Source organism: Cebus imitator, unplaced genomic scaffold, assembly GCF_001604975.1.
Source record: "Cebus imitator isolate Cc_AM_T3 unplaced genomic scaffold, Cebus_imitator-1.0 Scaffold37, whole genome shotgun sequence".
Lineage (NCBI taxonomy): Eukaryota > Metazoa > Chordata > Mammalia > Primates > Cebidae > Cebus > Cebus imitator.
Genome location: NW_016107352.1, coordinates 4,991,906 through 5,009,806, shown reverse-complemented (window position 1 = coordinate 5,009,806; position 17,901 = coordinate 4,991,906). Strand labels below are relative to the sequence as shown.

Here is a 17,901-nt window from a genome sequence, read left to right as displayed (position 1 = left end):
TTTTTTTTTTTTTTTTTTTTTGGTTGTAGAAAGTGATTTAATTAAAGAGAGAGAGAAACAGGAGAAGGAGAAAGAAACAGCTAACTCTCATACTAAGTGAGAGAATCCAGAAAGATGGAATCCAGGAGAGGAAAGCAGCCTCCACACTGAATGGAAGGGAATAGAGAGAGATGGAGTTTAGGAGGAGAAGACAGGCTTCCATGAGGGAGTGTGGAAGGGGACTCCAGAGGAGAAATACAGGAGAGAGAAAAACAGCTTCCACGAAGGGAGTGTTCATGGAAGGGGACCCAAACATGGAGTCCAGAAGTTTTTCTCAATTATTCCATCAAATATATTTTTCAAACTTTTAGATTTTTCTTCTTCCTCAGGAACACCAATTATTCTTAGGTTTGGTTGTTTAACATAACCCCAGACTTGTTGGAGGCTTTGTTCATATTTTCTTATTCTTTTTTTTTTGTTTGTCTTTGTTGGATTGGGTTAATTCAAAAACTTTGTGTTTGAGCTCTGAAGTTCTTTCTTTTGCTTGTTCAATTCTATTGCAGAGAATTTCCAGAACATTTTGCATTTCTATGAGTACATCCCTTGTTTCCTGAAGTTTTGATTGTTTTTATTTATGCTCTCTATTTCACTGAATATTTATCTCTTCACTTCTTGTATCATTTTTTTTTTTAATTTCCTTACATTGGGCTTCATCTTTCTCTGGTGCCCTCTGATTAGCTTAATAACTAACCTTCTGAATTCTTTTCAGGTTGATCAGGGATTTCTTCTTAGTTTGGATCTATTGCTAGTGAGCTAGTGTGATTTTTTGGAGGATGTTAAATAATCTTGTTTTGTCATATTACCAGAGTTGTTTTTCTGGTTTCTTCTCATTTGGGTAGGCTCTGTCAGAGGGAAGTTCTAGGGCTCAAGGCTGTCATTAAATTCCCATTGGGATTTCCTTAATGTAGTACTCTCACTCTTTTTCTAGGTATGTGGCTTCCTAAGGGCTAAGCTGGAGTGATTGTTATTTCTCTTCAGGATCTGGCCACCAAGCAAGTCTACCAGGCTCCAGGCTGGTACTGGAGGCTGTCTGCACAGAGTCCTGTGATGTGAACTGTCTGTGGGTCCCTCAGCCATGGATGCTAGCGCCTGCTCCAGTGAAGGTGGCAGGGGGGTGAAATGGACTCTGTGAGGGTCCTTAGCTTTGGTTGGTTTCTACAGTTTTTTTGTGTTGGTTGGCCTCCTGCTGGGAGGTGGTGCTTTCAAAAGAGCATCAGCTGTGGTAGTATGGAAAGGAACAGGCAATGAGAGGGGCCCTAGAACTCCCAAGAGTATATGCCCTTTGTCTTCAGTTACCAGGGTGGGTAGGGAAGGACCATTATGTGGGGGCAAGGCTAGGTGTGTCTGAGCTTAGACTCTACTTGGGTGGGTCTTGCTGCAACTGCTGTTGGGGTGAGGGTGAGGTTCCCAGGTCAATGAAATTGTGTACCTAGGAGGATTATGCCTGCCTCTGCTGTGCCACACAGGTGGTCAGGGAAATGGGAGAAAGCTGGCAGTCAAGGCTTCACCAAGCTCCCACACAAACCGAAGGGCCGGTCTCACTCCCACCATGCTCCCCGTCCCAACAACACTGAGTCTGTTTCCAGGCAGTGGTTGAGCAGGGCTGAGAACTTGCCCCAGGCTGCTTGCCTCCCAGATGGGAAAGTCAGTAGAGCTTTCCTTCTTCCCTTGCCTGTGGAGTCTGCACACCGGATTCACGCCCTTTCCTGAGTTTGGTCCAGGAAACTTCTCAATCAGTTGAAATTATTATAAAGTTCAGCTGGAGGTGTCCTTCCCCCTGTGGCCTTTTCCCAGTGCCTCTGGCAGCTGTCCTCAAGAACTCCAGTGATATGAAGCAGATATGGCCTGCTAGGGGACCCACTGAGCCCACAGGGATTTTCCTGTTGCTTATTCTACACCTGTATTTTGCTTGGCTCTCTAAATTGACTCTGCTCCAGGTAAGGCCAGAATCTTCCGTAATCTAGACCTTCAGGCTCCCCAGTGGGGAGTATGTTTAGGGGTGGACAATCTCCCTTTTCCATTTCCACAATTTGCATGCTCACAATATTTGGGGTATCTGCTGGGTCCTGCAGAAGCAATCTGTTTCCTTCAGCACGTCTCTGGGTGGTTTTTTTTTTTTTTTGGTTTTTTTTTTTTTTNTTCCTGTAGTCATTTTGAAGCAAAGGTTCACAATGTGAGCCTTCACATGCTATTCTTTCCTCTCAAGTGGAAGCTGCAATACAGTCTTGCCTCCCGTCCACCATGATCTCCAAATCTAGTATATTCAAGATGTGTTATTATGTAGGATGACTTATTATCTGAGAAATTTGATTCATTTATTATAATGTCTCACTTATTTAGGTTCTGACATCCAGTGACTTTTACCATCAGCAAAATAACTTTGAATCCAGACATTATCAAAAGACATTTCTTCTTAGTAAAGAAAATAGTTGTTAAAAACATCAACTTGACATTGTTATGAAATTGTATGTCCATCCTTAGGCTCCCACTCTAAATTATTATCTGAAAATGGGGTTAAAATAAGGAAACTCATTTAAGAAAACTAGTATTGATGCCCTCTAGCAAGGACCAACAGGAATCCATCCAGAGTTTTAACAAAGGCTTGTTGACTCTGCAGGGAGGGAGACCACACACGATGAACCTACAGTGACTCAGGAAGAGGATGAAAGATATTTCATAGGATTTGTGTTTGTGTTATGTGATTTTGGGAATAATTTTAAAAATCAGGGATGGGCTCTGGATTGAATGTTATTGATAATTGGGGGTAATTTTTGTATTGAATATTTAATGAATCTCATTTAGAGGTTGGAAAAAATGGAGTTAGGCTGAGTCATAATTGGTAGAAGTAGCAGTCACTAATTTTAGCCAGTATTGGAGGATGTTTGATAATTTGGGGGTTTTGTACAGTGTTTGCTGTTTTTGTCTGTGCTCTGAGAAGGCCTCTCAAATATATATAAATGGTACAAAACAGAGTTATACCTATGGCACTGGTATTTAAATGTCAATGACATTGAACAAAAAAAGGGACCTTCTCTTATGTGTTTAACAAATACTTGCAAACTAGTGGCTACAAGTTGGGTTCTGGAGTCAGTTGACTTGACTGTCACATCTGCCATCTAACAGTTGTGTGACCTGCGGTGAGTTACTTACACTCATCTGAAAAATGGGGATGCCCACTTCACAGGGGTTGTTGTGAGGATAAATGAGATAAAGGATGAGAAGCATTTAGCACAATATCCGAGGTATAAGAAATCAAGTTCTGAATCAGAATAATCTAGCTCTGAGCCAGAAATTGACTCCATTACATTTTCCTTCCATAATATTTATGTAGACTGAGGGTTAATAGAAAGTGAAACACTAAGGAGTATATTCCAGGGCATCTCTTAGTGCAGGTTTTATATATTTAATATTTTATAAAGTTTGATCAAGGATACATTTTTGTTGATAAAAACTTATTTATTTAGCTCAAACACTAGCCAACTGTGGAGCTGGCTGCCTGTTCTTATAAATAAAATGTTATTGGAGCACAGGTATACTTGTTTACTATATATTGTCTATGGCTACTTTTGTACTACCAAAGCAGCATTGGTCAATTATGAAAGAGACCTTATTATGACCCTCAAGGCCAAAATATCTACTATCCAACAGTTTAAGAAAAAGTTTTGTGGCCCTAATGTAGTCTAAATACAACTGCCATTAAAACGAGCATCTTAACCATGTTACTCAATCCAGTGGTCAATTCTCTGTCATCAACTTATTTGCCCTGTTGGTAGCATTTGACAGATGGATCCCTCACCTTCTTGAAACGCTCTCTTCACTTGGTCTCTCTGGCTGCTTCCTTCTCAGTCTCACTGCTGTGGCATCTTCATCTCTCTGACCTCTAATGATTAGAGTGCTTAAAGGGGTCAGTTCCAGGACCTTCTCTTTTTTCTATTACTTGGCAAGTTGACCCAATTATGGCCTTTAATATCATTTATATATGAAGGCTTCCAAATTTATATTCTCATCCCAGGCCTCTCCCACCTACTTGATATCTCCATTTGGATGTTCATTTTAGGTATCTCAAACTAAACATGTCCAAAACTGAGCTCCTGATATCACCCTCTACCCCAAATGTTGTTTTTCTCTCAGTCTTCTTCTTCTTGGTCAATGACAACTCTATTCTGCCAAGAGCCTTGGAGACTTCCTGGAGTGCTCTCAATCCTCAGCAAATCCCATCACTCTACCTTCAACATTATCCAGGTTTTGAGTGCCCCCTACCACCTCTGCTCTCAACACTCTGGTTTGTGCCCCATCATCTCTCATGTAGATCTCCCTTCAGTCTGTTCTCTATACAGCTTCCAGATGGGGCCTTAAAAACCAAGTCGGATCTTTTACTTCCCTTCTCAAAGCCCTCTAGTGGCTTCCTATCTCACTCAGAAAACAGCCAAGTCATTACAATGGCCTCAAAGGCTCCACTGATCCTTATACCTGACCCCACTGCCATAATTCTCCAACTTCATAGTCTACTGCTGTCCTAATTGGAGACAGTTCCACCCGCACTGTCTCCTTGCTGTTTCTGGAACATGCTGGGCATCAGCTTTGCACTGACTGTTTCTCTGCCTGGAATGCTTTCCTTCTGGGTTTCTACCTGCCTCATTCCCTCTCATCAGTGACGTCATCTCTGGACATCCTAACCACAAAATCATTGCTGCCTTCTCTCTTCCCTGATTAATTTTTCACCTTCACTCTTATTTAACATACTAATTATTGGGCACTCAACAAAGAATGAATGATGTTCTTCTTGCTGGTAACTTTAATTTTCTTATCTCAATTTCATGGAAGAAGAAAATAGGGCTCTTTAATTTTGCTGCATTCATGTGAGATCATTTCTTAATTTTCAAAATGCATTTTAAATAAGATTGGGGGGGAAAGGATATTTAGAAAATTTTAAAATATTTTTCTTCAATTTATCGCTTAAATTTTATTTTTCTTATATCCTATGAATTTTCTAAAATATTTTTGTTATAATCCTAGCAGGAAGTGTTTGTGTCATGATAACAACTATTCAGGAATTTTTTTTGAGAAAAATGATTGTTAAATGCCCACCAACTTAAACTGAATAGCAAAAATGTCATTTACTATTTTGGTGACTTTGAACTACATACTGTTTAAAAGGAATAAAATAAAGTTTTATAATTTTACATGTTGAGCTTTTTTTCATGGTACATAGCCTAATTCTGGGTTAGCAAAGTATGAAAAAATAAGATTTTATTTTATTGTTATATTTCCTGGTTTATTTTCTATACAGGGGGATTTGGGACCTATGGGACCCCAAGGACCAATGGGCATCCCTGGAATTGGGAGTCAAGGGGAACAGGTAATTAATATACTCCTCCTTTCCCTTCATTGCGAAACATTCCAGCCCAATCTTGATATTCATTGAAGGCCAGTCCTGCAAACATCTATGCGTATATTTGACAGTAAATTGCAATGGAGTATAAGTCCAGAATTGAATATAGGGATGGATACGATGGTTTCATGACATTTTATTTTTTAGAACTTCTAAAGGCTTAAAAAATAAGTAATGTGTTTCTTGATGCTGTGACTTTTTACGTTAAAACCTAATTAACAAGGTAAATGTTTGGGGGCAATATTTTTAGTTCTGCTTGGAAACAATAGTTTATTTACCTGCTGGTTTGTGTATTTTTTTCTCCTTGAAGTTTTGTGAAAATTAAATCCCATTCTCTACCAATGGAGTAGAGTAGTATCCCCCTACCAAGTACTCCAACTAGCCACATACCAATTTTTAAAAAACGGTTATAGTTAAAACTTGGAGCAGGATCAGAAGTAACCACTTAGTTTAAGGGGCACCCTTCTGGAATAGAAGCAAACCATAGATTTTATAAATGACCCCTCTTGGTAAGAAGAAAAAAAAGATCCGTAAGAATGTCTACATTCATGATGAGAGCCACTTCTAAAATCTTCTGATAACTTTTGGAAAATTTTGGATAATTGAGATAAATCTAAATAATGTGAAGATAGTATAACAGTAGTCACTACTGTTGTTTACCATGTATTTTTTTTTGTTTATCATATACTTTGTTATTTACCATATACTTATACAGTCTCATTTAATCAAAGTGACCAATAAATCCAGATTTATGCTAAATATCTTCTGGTTAAAAAGTGGCAAGTCAGGTTTGATTAAGATTTATGATTAAGGTTTGAATTATTCTATTGCCTAGAGAATGAATACTGCTTTCTTTAGGATAGTGGAAGAAGGGAAGAATTTTTAAAATGAGATAATTCCAAGTGCCATTGTTGAGATTAACTTTGGGTTTATTTCTAATTACCTGCTAATTTATTATTATTATTACTTTTTTTGTTAGTCCAATCATCAGCAAAGTTGGATATGACTCCTTTTTCCATTCCCTTGCCCTTGGCAGAGGTCCTAGTCTAACACATTAGGAAACTTAAGGTACAGAAGAAGCCAAGATAAATGTATAAGTAAATATTTAGATAATAATTAAGAGCTGGATAGTTGGGCAACTCAGGTGTTATGATTCGATCATACCACCAGACATTCTCAAGCCTTGTAGCTTACTGATTGCAAAAGCAGCTGGACAGTGCTGTCACATCTTGGGTCTTGCAGTTCTCCTGGTGCTGAGTGACCACCATGGGGCTAAGCATGAGGTTCAAAGACAAGTTTGTCCAGATGGCCTATGAATTCTGGACCTCCCACCTACAGCTTCCTGTTGCCTTTAATGCTGCTGTTGCTGGGTGAAACTTGTCGTTCTTAAGCTTGAAAAAAAAAAAAAAAAAAAAAAAAACTCTTGGACTTCTTTCATTTTCTCACCCTCTTTTCTTCTTTCTGAAAAGAAAAAAAAAATTCAAGGTAGATGTGTCCTTATAGAGCTGATCTCTATTGGAAATGAGATCTCTATTTGTAAAATGATCTGAGTAAGAAAAGAATTTATTTACCTTTTAAGACAAATGATATAAATTCTACTTAAATTTCACCTCTGTTTATGCAGTTATTCAATGTTCTTTAATTTTATGTGTTTATCCGTTGAATTCTTGTTATATTAGATCTTCCTATTTCTCTTATAAAAATGAATTTTCTCCCTCATGTGTTTATGAGGGAACAGCTGTTTCTAGCAACATGTTTACAATATCTCTTAAATGGCCCACAGAGCTTTGTTAAATATTTGGAGGCTTGACCAACTCAGATCTTTTACAAAATAGAGTGAAATATAAACAGCCACATATACATATGTATGCATACATATATGCACATCCTTTTTATACTCATGTATAAAAACCTCCTTTATAGTGTGAAGGAGAAGTCAAGTGTTTGAACATTCTTCAGTTTGGTATCTGCTGACTATTGCTTCTTAGAGGCTAGGTCAAACCTTCAATTTACCGTCCCGACACATATTCATTGGAACAACTGAGATATAGGTTTGTCTGCATGGACAGAGATATGAAATGGGTTAGCTAGGTGGAATTTTATTTTCCTTACTTAAAACTCCAAGCTGGTAGAGTGGCTCTATTAATCAGTCTTGTTAGTCTGCCATACTGAGAGTGCTTTCCTCATCTGCATGATCCTGGAGGCCACTGTCTGTTAATTCTAACTACTGAAGAAGAGGAAAAGGGAAGAAGGCATACCTCTTCTTTTTACATGAATCAGGAATTACACACATCACTCAATTCACATCCCATTGGCTAGAATCTAGCCCGCATAGCCACACCTGGCTGCAACAGGGACTGAGAAATGTGATCTTTATTCTAGGTTAGCCATATGGGCCAGCTAAAATTTCTCTTAATGTGGAAGTAGGGAAGAATGCAAATTATGGTTTAATTAGCAGCGTCTGCCACCCCACTCTACAAATGTTTATTGAGTATAAGTAACTTATTATGGGGTTTGAACTAAAGTTTCACTTTAGAGGATTTGAAACTACTCTTATCCAAATGTCTTAATTTCACTAATACTCTTTTTTTAAAAATTTTATTTTAAAGGGAATCCAAGGTCCTATTGGTCCACCTGGTCCACAAGGACCCCTAGGACAAGGCTTACCTGGTTCTAAGGTAACTTTGTAAATGAGGGCAGAATTGAATATTATCTATAGTATAATTGCTGTTTTCTGATCAGTGTCAGTGCATTTGGAATACAGCAGATAGAATGAATTTAAAAATCAGAGATCTCTACTTAATGCAAAATGTTATTGATATTCCTGACAATTTAGAAAATATAATATGTATTCTTTATGCTTTAAGAAAGTTTTACTTACACAATTTTCATTTACTGTTTTCTTTGTTACTTTTACTTATGTGATCCTATTCTAGTAATTCAAGCAGTAATATTGATAGAGGTAACCACTGGTTATGTATCTCTCTAAGTTGGCTAATTTTCATTCTCACCACCACTCTGACAGTAGGTCCAACTACTAAAGCCTTAGCTAAAGAGATGGGGTTAGAAATGACCTAACAAATAAAAAAGTTCTATGTACTTGGGAATCAAGCTATGTCATAAATTGGAACTATTATTTTTTCTTTGAGGAGGGGCATGGCACTTGTTTAACTCGTTATCCTTAATATTGCTTCCAAGAATCATGAATCATTGTTAAATAAATAAAATACTTCTCTGAAACTACTCACCTTAGAACATACTCCTTAGAGCTGTTCGTGTGAGAAGCTGCTCAATGGACCACTCTGACTGTCCTTGAGAGTTTTGATTTGTGACTTGCCCTTGAAAGCTCAAATTGTGTTTTCTGGTTATGACATTGCTCTTGATCAGCAGTTACCTTGGCTTTTCCGGTGCCAATTTTAGTTGTTCTAGGATGCAGCTGCCTATCTTTTCCAGATGCCCTCCACAAGGGGCTCCTTAAAATCAATTTTGAATATGCTATGTGGCCTATATTTTAAGTCAGATGATACATACATCAAATATGTATATTTTTCATTCTAAATTTGGTTAAAATCCATCCATCTGAAGGAATTTCAGGCAATATATATGAATTGAGCACATTGAAACTATTTTACATTGTTGGTATAAGACAGGTTTTAGGAGATCAACAGCCGGAATATATTATTTTCACTTTGCTGCTGTATTAAAATATTCTGTTTTCGTACTAGGGAGAAGTAGGCCAAATGGGACCTACAGGCCCTCGAGGACCAGTGGGAATTGGAGTACAAGGTCCAAAGGTGAGTTGACTGCTGCTAAGAAGTGATATGTTACTTTATGTAATATTATGTAAGGTTTTTTTTTATATCTGATTGCAGTACAGACCCTGCATGTGCTATCTAACTCTATATAACGGGTTCATTTCACTTTTTAAGTGTGGCTACTGCAAAAGCTATAATTACATGTATGGCTTGCTTTATATTCCTCTTGGACAGTGCTGCTCTAAAATCTATACTCCACCAGGGTGGCACTTTGTTTATCTTGGTTTATTATAAAATCCCCAGCTTTGGGGACATGATAGAGTCTGAATAAATACTGCTGAATAATGAACAAATACATAGTTTACCCTTCACACTTTCTATAACTCATCCTTAAGTTATATAGGATCCAGAGAGCCATGTTGAGCACTCAGCTTCACCATTGTTCTGTTGTCATTGTCTTATTCTTATGAGCATTTGAGTATTAGAAGAACATGTTAGATGTAGTTCTAAGAAGAATATACATGTTACATATATAAGCACAGCATTACAAAAAATAGAAATATATGAATATAGTAATAATAGCTGCCATTTTTACATGGTTTCCATATACTACACAGTATACTAAGTGCCAACTTTGACATATATGTTTATACATATATGTAAATATGCCTCTGTGTAAATATGTATGCAAACACATGTTATATACCTGTCAATTGCAGAGAGGCAATATACAATAAGTATATTGTATATCTCTTGGTGCTATTACTTTGTCTTGATTATAATAGATTTATAATATGTTTTGTCATCTAAAAGGAAAAATATTCTCATTTTATTTCTTAGTTACTATTGACTCTAAGATACATATTTTAGGGCTGACTTGTCAAATTTAACAAGATACCCTATTTGGTTTGCACTGAATCTACAGATTAAATAGCAAGTCTTTCATACCACAGACTAAAGCTCTAATTTTTCAGAAAAATATTTGTAATTTTCTCCATAAAGTTCTTGTACTTTGGTTAAATTTATTTCCAAGTACCTTGTAGAAATTTTTGTAATTGTGAATTGTCCTTTTTCTACATCTTTTTTTTTTTTTTGAGACAGAGTTTCACTCCTGTTGCCCAGGCTAGAGTGCAGTGGTGTGATCTTGGCTCACTGCAATCTCCACCTTCATGGTTCAAGCAATTCTTGTGCCTCAGCCTCCCTTTCTACATCTTTTAATTAACTAGTCTAGGCCTATAGGAGAAGCTTTTCATTTTGTTTTGGCATGTTGATTTTGTATCCAGCCACCCTGTGACATCTCTAATTGTTTGTGGAGTCTCTTACTTTTTCAGTCCCTATGTACACAATCATATTGTCTGAAAATAAAGTTTTACCTATTCGTTTTTAGCTCTTCTTTTATTACTTACTTTTATCATTTTGTACTGCTAGGATCACTTGTACAATGTTTAAAAGAAGTGACTTCAAAAGAAGTGCTTCTAAAATTTTACTCTTAAGTGTGACATTTGCTGAAAGTTTTTGATAGATACTCTCTATTAGGTTAAGGAAGTTCCCTTCTTTTTTGGTTGTACCAAATGTTACTTGTTAAATATAAATGATTACTGGATTTTATCAAATTATACATCTACTAAGATAATTGTATTGTTTTCCACTTTTAGCTTAATATGACACATTATATTCACAGTTTTCAGATGTCAAACCATCCTTGCATTCTTGAGATAAACTCAATTTATTATGTATACTTTTTTATGGTAATCATTCAACTGACTAATCTTTTATTTAGGATTTTCGCATTTATTTTAATAACTATGTATTATCTGATTGGCATATAGTAAATACACATGTTTAAAGTATACAATTTGATGTTTTGAAATACATATATATATGCTCTTTGAATCGTCACCGCAATCAAGATAATAAATTTTTCTGTAACCCTCAGAAGTTGCCATCTGTCATATCCCTCCATAACTTCTTCTATGTTCACTAATATGTTTCCCACAGATCTGCTTTCCAATTATCTGCTAACCGTTGATCTGTTTTTTGTCATTATAGACTAGTTTGCATTTTCTAGATTTTTATGGAAATATATACTATATGATATTTTTCTGGCTTCTTTTAACTCAGCAAAATCATTCTAAGATCTATGTTTTAACATATATATGAACAGCTCCTTCCTTCATATTGCTGAATAGTACTGTATTATATGGATATACCACAATTTGTTTATCCATTCACCTGTTGATAAAAATTTTGCTTGTTTCCAGATTTTCAATATTATAAATAAAGCTGTTAAGAACATTTATATATGTGCTTGTATGGATATTTGTTCTTATTTTTCTTGGAAAGTGAAATGGCTAGGTCAGAAGGTAGGTATTCATTTAGCATTCCAAGAAATTGCAAATCAACTTCCAAAAAAATTTCCTTATTATTTTTTCTGGTTATAGAATTATAATGTGCTGTTGCTTTTTCTTCCTTTTAATACTTTTAAGATGTTGTTCTATTGTCTTCTCGCTTGCATTACTTCTGATGAGAAATCTGTTGTTATCCTTATATTTGTTTCTCTACATAACATGCCTTTTTAACCTTTGGCTGCTTTTGAGATTTTCTCTACCTCACTGGTTTTGAGCAGTGTGATTATAATGTGCCTTAGATATATGTCTTGTGCTTGAGGTTCATTGATATTCTTGGTTCACTGATATTCTTAGATCTATGGGTTATAGTTTTCATCAAATTTAGAAAATATTTGGCCAGTATTTCTTGAAATAGCACTTCCTTACCCCAGGGCCTCCAATTTTACTTAAATTTGGATTTTATTTTTGTTTCGAGACAGAGTCTCACTCTCACCCAGACTGGATTGCAGTGACACCATCTTGGATCACCGAAACCTCTGCCTCCTGGGTTCAAGTGATCCTAGTGCCTCAGCCTCCCATGTAGCTGGGATTACAGGCATGCACCAACACATACGGCTAATTTTTGTATTTTTTAGTAGAGATGGGTTTTAGAAATGTTGGCCAGGATATTGGGATGTTTCAAGCTATTTCATAGTTCACCGATGCTCTGCTCATTTTTTTCAGTCTCTTTTCTCTCTGTGTTTAATTTAGGATAGCTCTTATTGCTATATGTTTTAGTTCACTAATCTTTTCTTCCATGACACTAATCAGCTTTTAATTCTATCCAGTGTTTTTTATCTCATACATCATAATTTTTAAATCTAAAAGTTTAATTTGTATCCTTCTTATGTCTCTCTTGTCTGTATTTAACATGCTTCAGATTTCCTCTGGTTTCTTGACTGTATGGAATATGGTCATAATAACTGTTTTAATATTCTTACCTACTAATTCTACTACTGATGTTATTTCTGGGTAAGTTTCAATCAATTGATTTTTCTCAACACAAAGTACTATATTTTTCAGCCTTTTTAATGACTATTTTTTATTTTTAAATTAAATGTTATTATTAATATTAATATTTTAAAAGGTGTTGACCAGGTTGGCTTTGAACTCCTGGGCTTAAGCCATCTTCCTACCTTGGTCTCCTGAGTAGTTGGGATTACAGGCATGTGCCACCACACCCAGCTGAATACCTTTTTATTGAATGCCCAACATTGTGAATTTTGCCTTTTTGCATTTCTGTATTTTGAGCTTTCTTCTTGAATGTTTTTTAGTTACTTGAAAACAGATTGACCCATTTTGGTCTTGCTTTTAAGTTTTGTTAAGTAAGACTACAGCAGCATTTAGTCTAGGATTAATTTTTCCCTACTGTTGAGGCAAGACCCTTTTTAGAACTCCAATCTATGCCCTCAGAATTGTGAGGTTTTATTTCTTGCCAGTAGAAATAGGCACTATTCCTGGTTCCCTGTCACTTCTCTAATCCTTTAAGTTGGTTGTTTCCCTGGCCTTGGGTAGTTTCTTCATACACATGTGCTCAGCAGTACTCAACTGAATAATCAAGTTGGATGCTCAGAAGATACTTATAGTTTTATCTGTGTAACTTTCTCTGGTTATCTGCCTTGTGAACTTTTGATACCTCGACTTACCCAGACACATATGTTTGTCTCCTCGGAGAGATGCCTGAACTTTCCCAGGTTTCTCAATCCCTGTGCTATGACCTGGAAGCTTTATGTAGGCACTGGGGGAAATTATAGCATTTGATTAGAAGCTTAAATTGTGCTATATTTCATAGGTAGACTGGTCTATGGTTTTGTTTTCTTGTCTTGCCATTGCATAATTTTTCTAAAAAGGCTTTATAAGCCTTATAAAATAAATTAGATAGACTACTCTGTTTTTCAAGCTTTTTAGAACTGTTTGTATAAGATAGGAAATAACTGTACTTTAAAAGTTTAAACGTTTGGTAAGTCTTGACTGTAAAACAAACTAAGCTTGTGATCTTGGAGGGAGAGGAAGTAGAGACTTTTAATCACTGACTCAATTTATTTAATAGTATTGGTTTATCCAGCTTGTTCATTTCTTTTTACGGCATTATATAATTCATATTTTTCTCAAAGATTATTGTTGTTTTCCAATACATTTTTTAAAATTATCACCAATTTTCTATGACTTAAAAAATTTTTACTATATATATATATAGTTATATCTTCCATTTTAATATTTATTGGTGTCTTTAAGAAACCCTAATCATTTCTATTAGAAATTTATTTACTTTTATTAGCTTTTAAAAAGGCATTACCTTTTAATTTTATGAATATTCTTACTTTTTGTTTTCAAGTTTATTATTTTCTTCTTTCATCTTTATCTTTTCTTCTACTTATTGTTAGATTTACTGTGCTTTTTTTCACTGGCTTGCTTAGGTTAGTTGAAGTTACTTTCAATTATTTTCCATTTTGTTGCTATTAATAAATGCCATAAAGATGCTTTAAACTGTTTGAAAGTAGGATTTTTTTTCCTGAACATCTTAAAGGATTTATTACTAATCATAAATTAACTTGAAAGCAAGTAGAATTACTGAATATTAGAGCTGGAAGTGGTGTTAGGACACAAATTTGTTATTTCACTCTTATATTAATTTTCTAGAACTTATGTAAGAAAGTACTAGAAACTGAGTGGCTGAGACAACAGAAATTTAGAAACTGACACAACAGAAATGTATTGTTTCAGACAAAGTTCAAAATCCGTCTGCAGGGCTATGTTTCCTCCAATACCTGTAAGAGAGAATGTTTCCTGGTCTCATCTTAGCTTCTGGGCATGTCTGTCAATCCTTGGCATGCCTTGCCTAGCAGCTGCTTTCTCCAGTCTTTGCCTCTCCTGTCACATGGTGCTCTATGTGTCTGCCTCCAAGTGGCATTTTTCTCTGCTTATCGTACCCATCGTATTAGTCTGTTCTTGCATTGCTTTAAAGAACTACCTCAGACTGGGTAATTTATAAAGAAAAAAGGTTTAATTGACTCACAGTTCTGCAGGCTGTGCAGGAAGCATGATGCTGGCATCTGCTTGGCTTCTGGGGAGGCCTCTGGAAACTTACAATCCTGGCAGAAGGGGAAGGGGAAGCAGGCACATGTTTACATGGCAGAGTAAAAGAGGGAAAGAGATTGAAGGCAGGCATGCTACACATTTTCAAACAACCAGATGTCATGAGAACTCTATCATGAGAACAGCAAGGGGGAGGTCCACCCTCATAACTCAACCACCTCTTACCAGGCCCCTCCTTCGTCACAGGGAATTACAATTTGAATGAGATTTGGGTGGGAACACAGAGCCAAACCTGTTATACTGAATTAGGGCCCTCTGTAATGACTTCATCTTAACTTGATTAAATCTGCAAAGACCCTGTTTCCAATTAAAGTTACATTCATAGGTACAAAGAGTTAGGATGTCAACATATCTTTTTTTTTTTGGGGGGGGGGTCACAATTCAGCCCATAATAATAGAATCAAAAACTAAGGCCTAGAGATGTTAAGTAACTTCTCAAGATCAAATAGTTTAGCATTAATTACTAATCAGATTTCTCGGAGGTTTTTCTCAAACGCTGTAAGGTACATCCAATTCCAAGTACCTCAGAATAGATGCATGAACTTTTGGAAAATAAAATATTTGTTCATCCACCAGGGGGAGCCAGGCTCAATAGGGCTCCCAGGACAGCCAGGAGTACCGGGAGAAGATGGAGCTGCAGGGAAGAAGGTAACACCAAATTTTTCATATTATTGGAGTAAGAACTATTGAAGCAAGCTGGTATCTTGATCCTGTGGGAGCTCGTATCAAACCATCCAGGACAAACGTAGTCTCTTTAAGAAAAAAAAAATCTCACAATCCCAAATGTCCCTTTTCACTTATCCCTGATAGAAGAAGTAGCCTATTGAAAGGCTGAGATAGTCTCACATCTTCTGCCTTCTGTCTGGTGTTTTGGTTATGGCCTAGTTTCTTCAGGATATCTAGAAAGCACATTAATTTAAACTTAAGAGAAAACCGCTCCCTCCACCCCACCCCCACCCCCCAAGAGGAAAGTCTGTAAATGCATTCAGGAAATAAGGCCATTGTAAAGATTTCCTGAAATATTTTGAGTTGACATTTGAAATACTCATTTTTCAATAAAAGTAGCAAAAAACAGCAGATGGAAAGGCTGAAGGTCTTCCNACCAAATGTGAATGAAGAGCCAAAGGAAAATGAGCTTATTGCTTTGGAAATTTGCTGAGAAATTAAACTTTTTCATGATACTCCAGCTGCTCTGAGTTAAACTGGAGTTTGATGTTACTTTATTTTAAGTTTATAAACTTCCAAATTGATTTTGAGGCCAGAGTGAAGGTGTGGTGTGTTTTTGAGAGTTTCAGCTGAATCCACTGGTGATAAAAGGAGACAAGGTGGGATGATACATATTGTCTGTTTGCTGGAGGGTCAGCTGAAACATCAGTGTCATTTCCTCTAGGGAGAAGTGGGGCTTCCGGGAGCAAGAGGCCCAGAAGGACCACCTGGAAAAGGGCAGCCTGGCCCCAAGGTATGGAAATGACAGTGTTGGAGGAAGCAGCCTGTCTGTGTTCTGGTCCTCATACTGAGGAGCCAACTTAGGAGAAATTTGATTGTTATTCTTGCTATGTCAAATGTGTTTATGTCTGGCTTAGAAGTATGAATACTATCTTGGAAGCTTTTGGAAGACAGCAAGCATGTATAATTCATTTTTATTTTCCTAACATCTATCGTAAGCCCCGGCATATAGAAGAGCTTAACACATGTTTTCTCAATAAATGTTCAGGTCGACATTTAAAAAACACATAGGAAAGAAAAGAAGCCTTGAGATATGTCGCTGAGATTTGACAGTCCATAAATTTTCTTTATAAAATCTCACACAATAATAAGAAATATCACCTTGTTAAGTGGACATTTCACTTCATGACTTGGCATAAATTTATTTTAAACTCTGTAGAAATGCTAGTTGAATAACATCTTTGTACGTTAAGATGAGACTATACAAATTCATCAGGATAACACCACTAGTAACATAACCTACAGCCTCTAAGATTCCAGATCATCCTACAATTTTTATGTGCAGTTATGGATTCCCATGTAAAGATTTTTATGGATTATATACAAGTAAATGTAAAATTTGTATTCTTACTAGTGTTCTATTCATAATTCTACTAAAATAGTAATTGATGTCTTGTGAAGATACTCACTAAAATTGAATCCTTAATCCTAAATATGAAGATACGAAATTTAAATATATTTGTAGACTTTTAAACATTTTTACATATTGATTTACCAGACAATGGGACCCTTTTTGGGTGAGGTGGAGGGGATAACATCATCATGCAAAATACACTTTTAGAAATGCCAGTCTGCTAACATTCAGGAGAACTAATATTTTTAGGATGTGCTTTTGGAAACTAGGCACTCGTAGTCAATATTTGAAGCTCTGAGAATAAAAGATGTCTCTCAGGAAGAGAGTTGAGGTTTAAGCCCCACATTGTGAGGAAGCTGGAGAATGAGCACTCAACAGAATAAGCAGAATGGTAGCATGTTAGGGATGCCAAGGAGAAAGGATTTCAAGATGAAAGCAATGGGTGGTATCAGATGCCATCAATAAAGTAAGGAGAATGTGCATTGGAAAGAGAGGCTACTGGATTTGTGGCTTGAGGTGACTTGTGGCTTATGGAAGGCTGTTGGAGAAAAGTGGTAGGAACATGTGCTGGTGATTTATTACATTTAATTGGGTTCCTGCTGTTGATTTCTGGGGTGATTTATGTCAATAACCTAAATTAGTGATAGTGGAGGGAAGAAAAAAATAGTTGTGGTTGAGTTTTGTCTCTACTGGTAAGTGAAAATAAGATATTTGGATATTCAACTGCTTTTGTTGTTGTTGTTGTTTTTTACACCTGTGTCTCGCTGTCCATTAGTGTGGACCATGGAAACCTCTGTGGATTCTACAGGAGGTCATCTCTTAGTGAAATGCCTGCTTTGCTGATGACCTTAGTATATAGTCCAATGATTCTCAAATGTGGTCCCTGAACCAGCAGCATCAGCATCATCTGGGAATGTTAAATATGCAAATGCTTAGCCGGGCACGGTGACTCACGCCTGTAATCCTAGCACTTTGGGAGGCCGAGGTGGGTGGATCACGAGGTCAAGAGATCGAGACCATCCTGGTCAACATGGTGAAACCCCGCCTCTACTGAAAATACAAAAAATTAGCTGGGCATGGTGGCACGTGCCTGTAATCCCAGCTACTCAGGAGGCTGAGGCAGGAGAATTGCCTGAACCCAGGAGGCGGAGG

At 36.6% G+C, this 17,901-nt stretch overlaps 1 protein-coding gene across 9 annotated transcripts in view; it reads left to right on the top strand.

Moving 5' to 3' along the window:
* The window catches only part of COL28A1 (collagen type XXVIII alpha 1 chain), a 207,356-nt gene that overhangs the window by 112,982 nt on the left and 76,473 nt on the right, over positions 1 to 17,901 (top strand). For 7 of the 9 annotated variants that reach the window (XM_037737295.1, XM_037737292.1, XM_017525186.2 and 4 more), the window contains 5 exons: positions 5,330 to 5,398; positions 8,041 to 8,109; positions 9,157 to 9,225; positions 15,246 to 15,317; positions 16,060 to 16,128. In XM_037737295.1, coding sequence (XP_037593223.1) covers positions 5,330 to 5,398; positions 8,041 to 8,109; positions 9,157 to 9,225; positions 15,246 to 15,317; positions 16,060 to 16,128 — 348 coding nt within the window. The remainder of the gene's footprint in view (positions 1 to 5,329; positions 5,399 to 8,040; positions 8,110 to 9,156; positions 9,226 to 15,245; positions 15,318 to 16,059; positions 16,129 to 17,901) is intronic. The other 2 variants (XM_037737293.1, XM_037737294.1) reach the window with 2 other exon arrangements.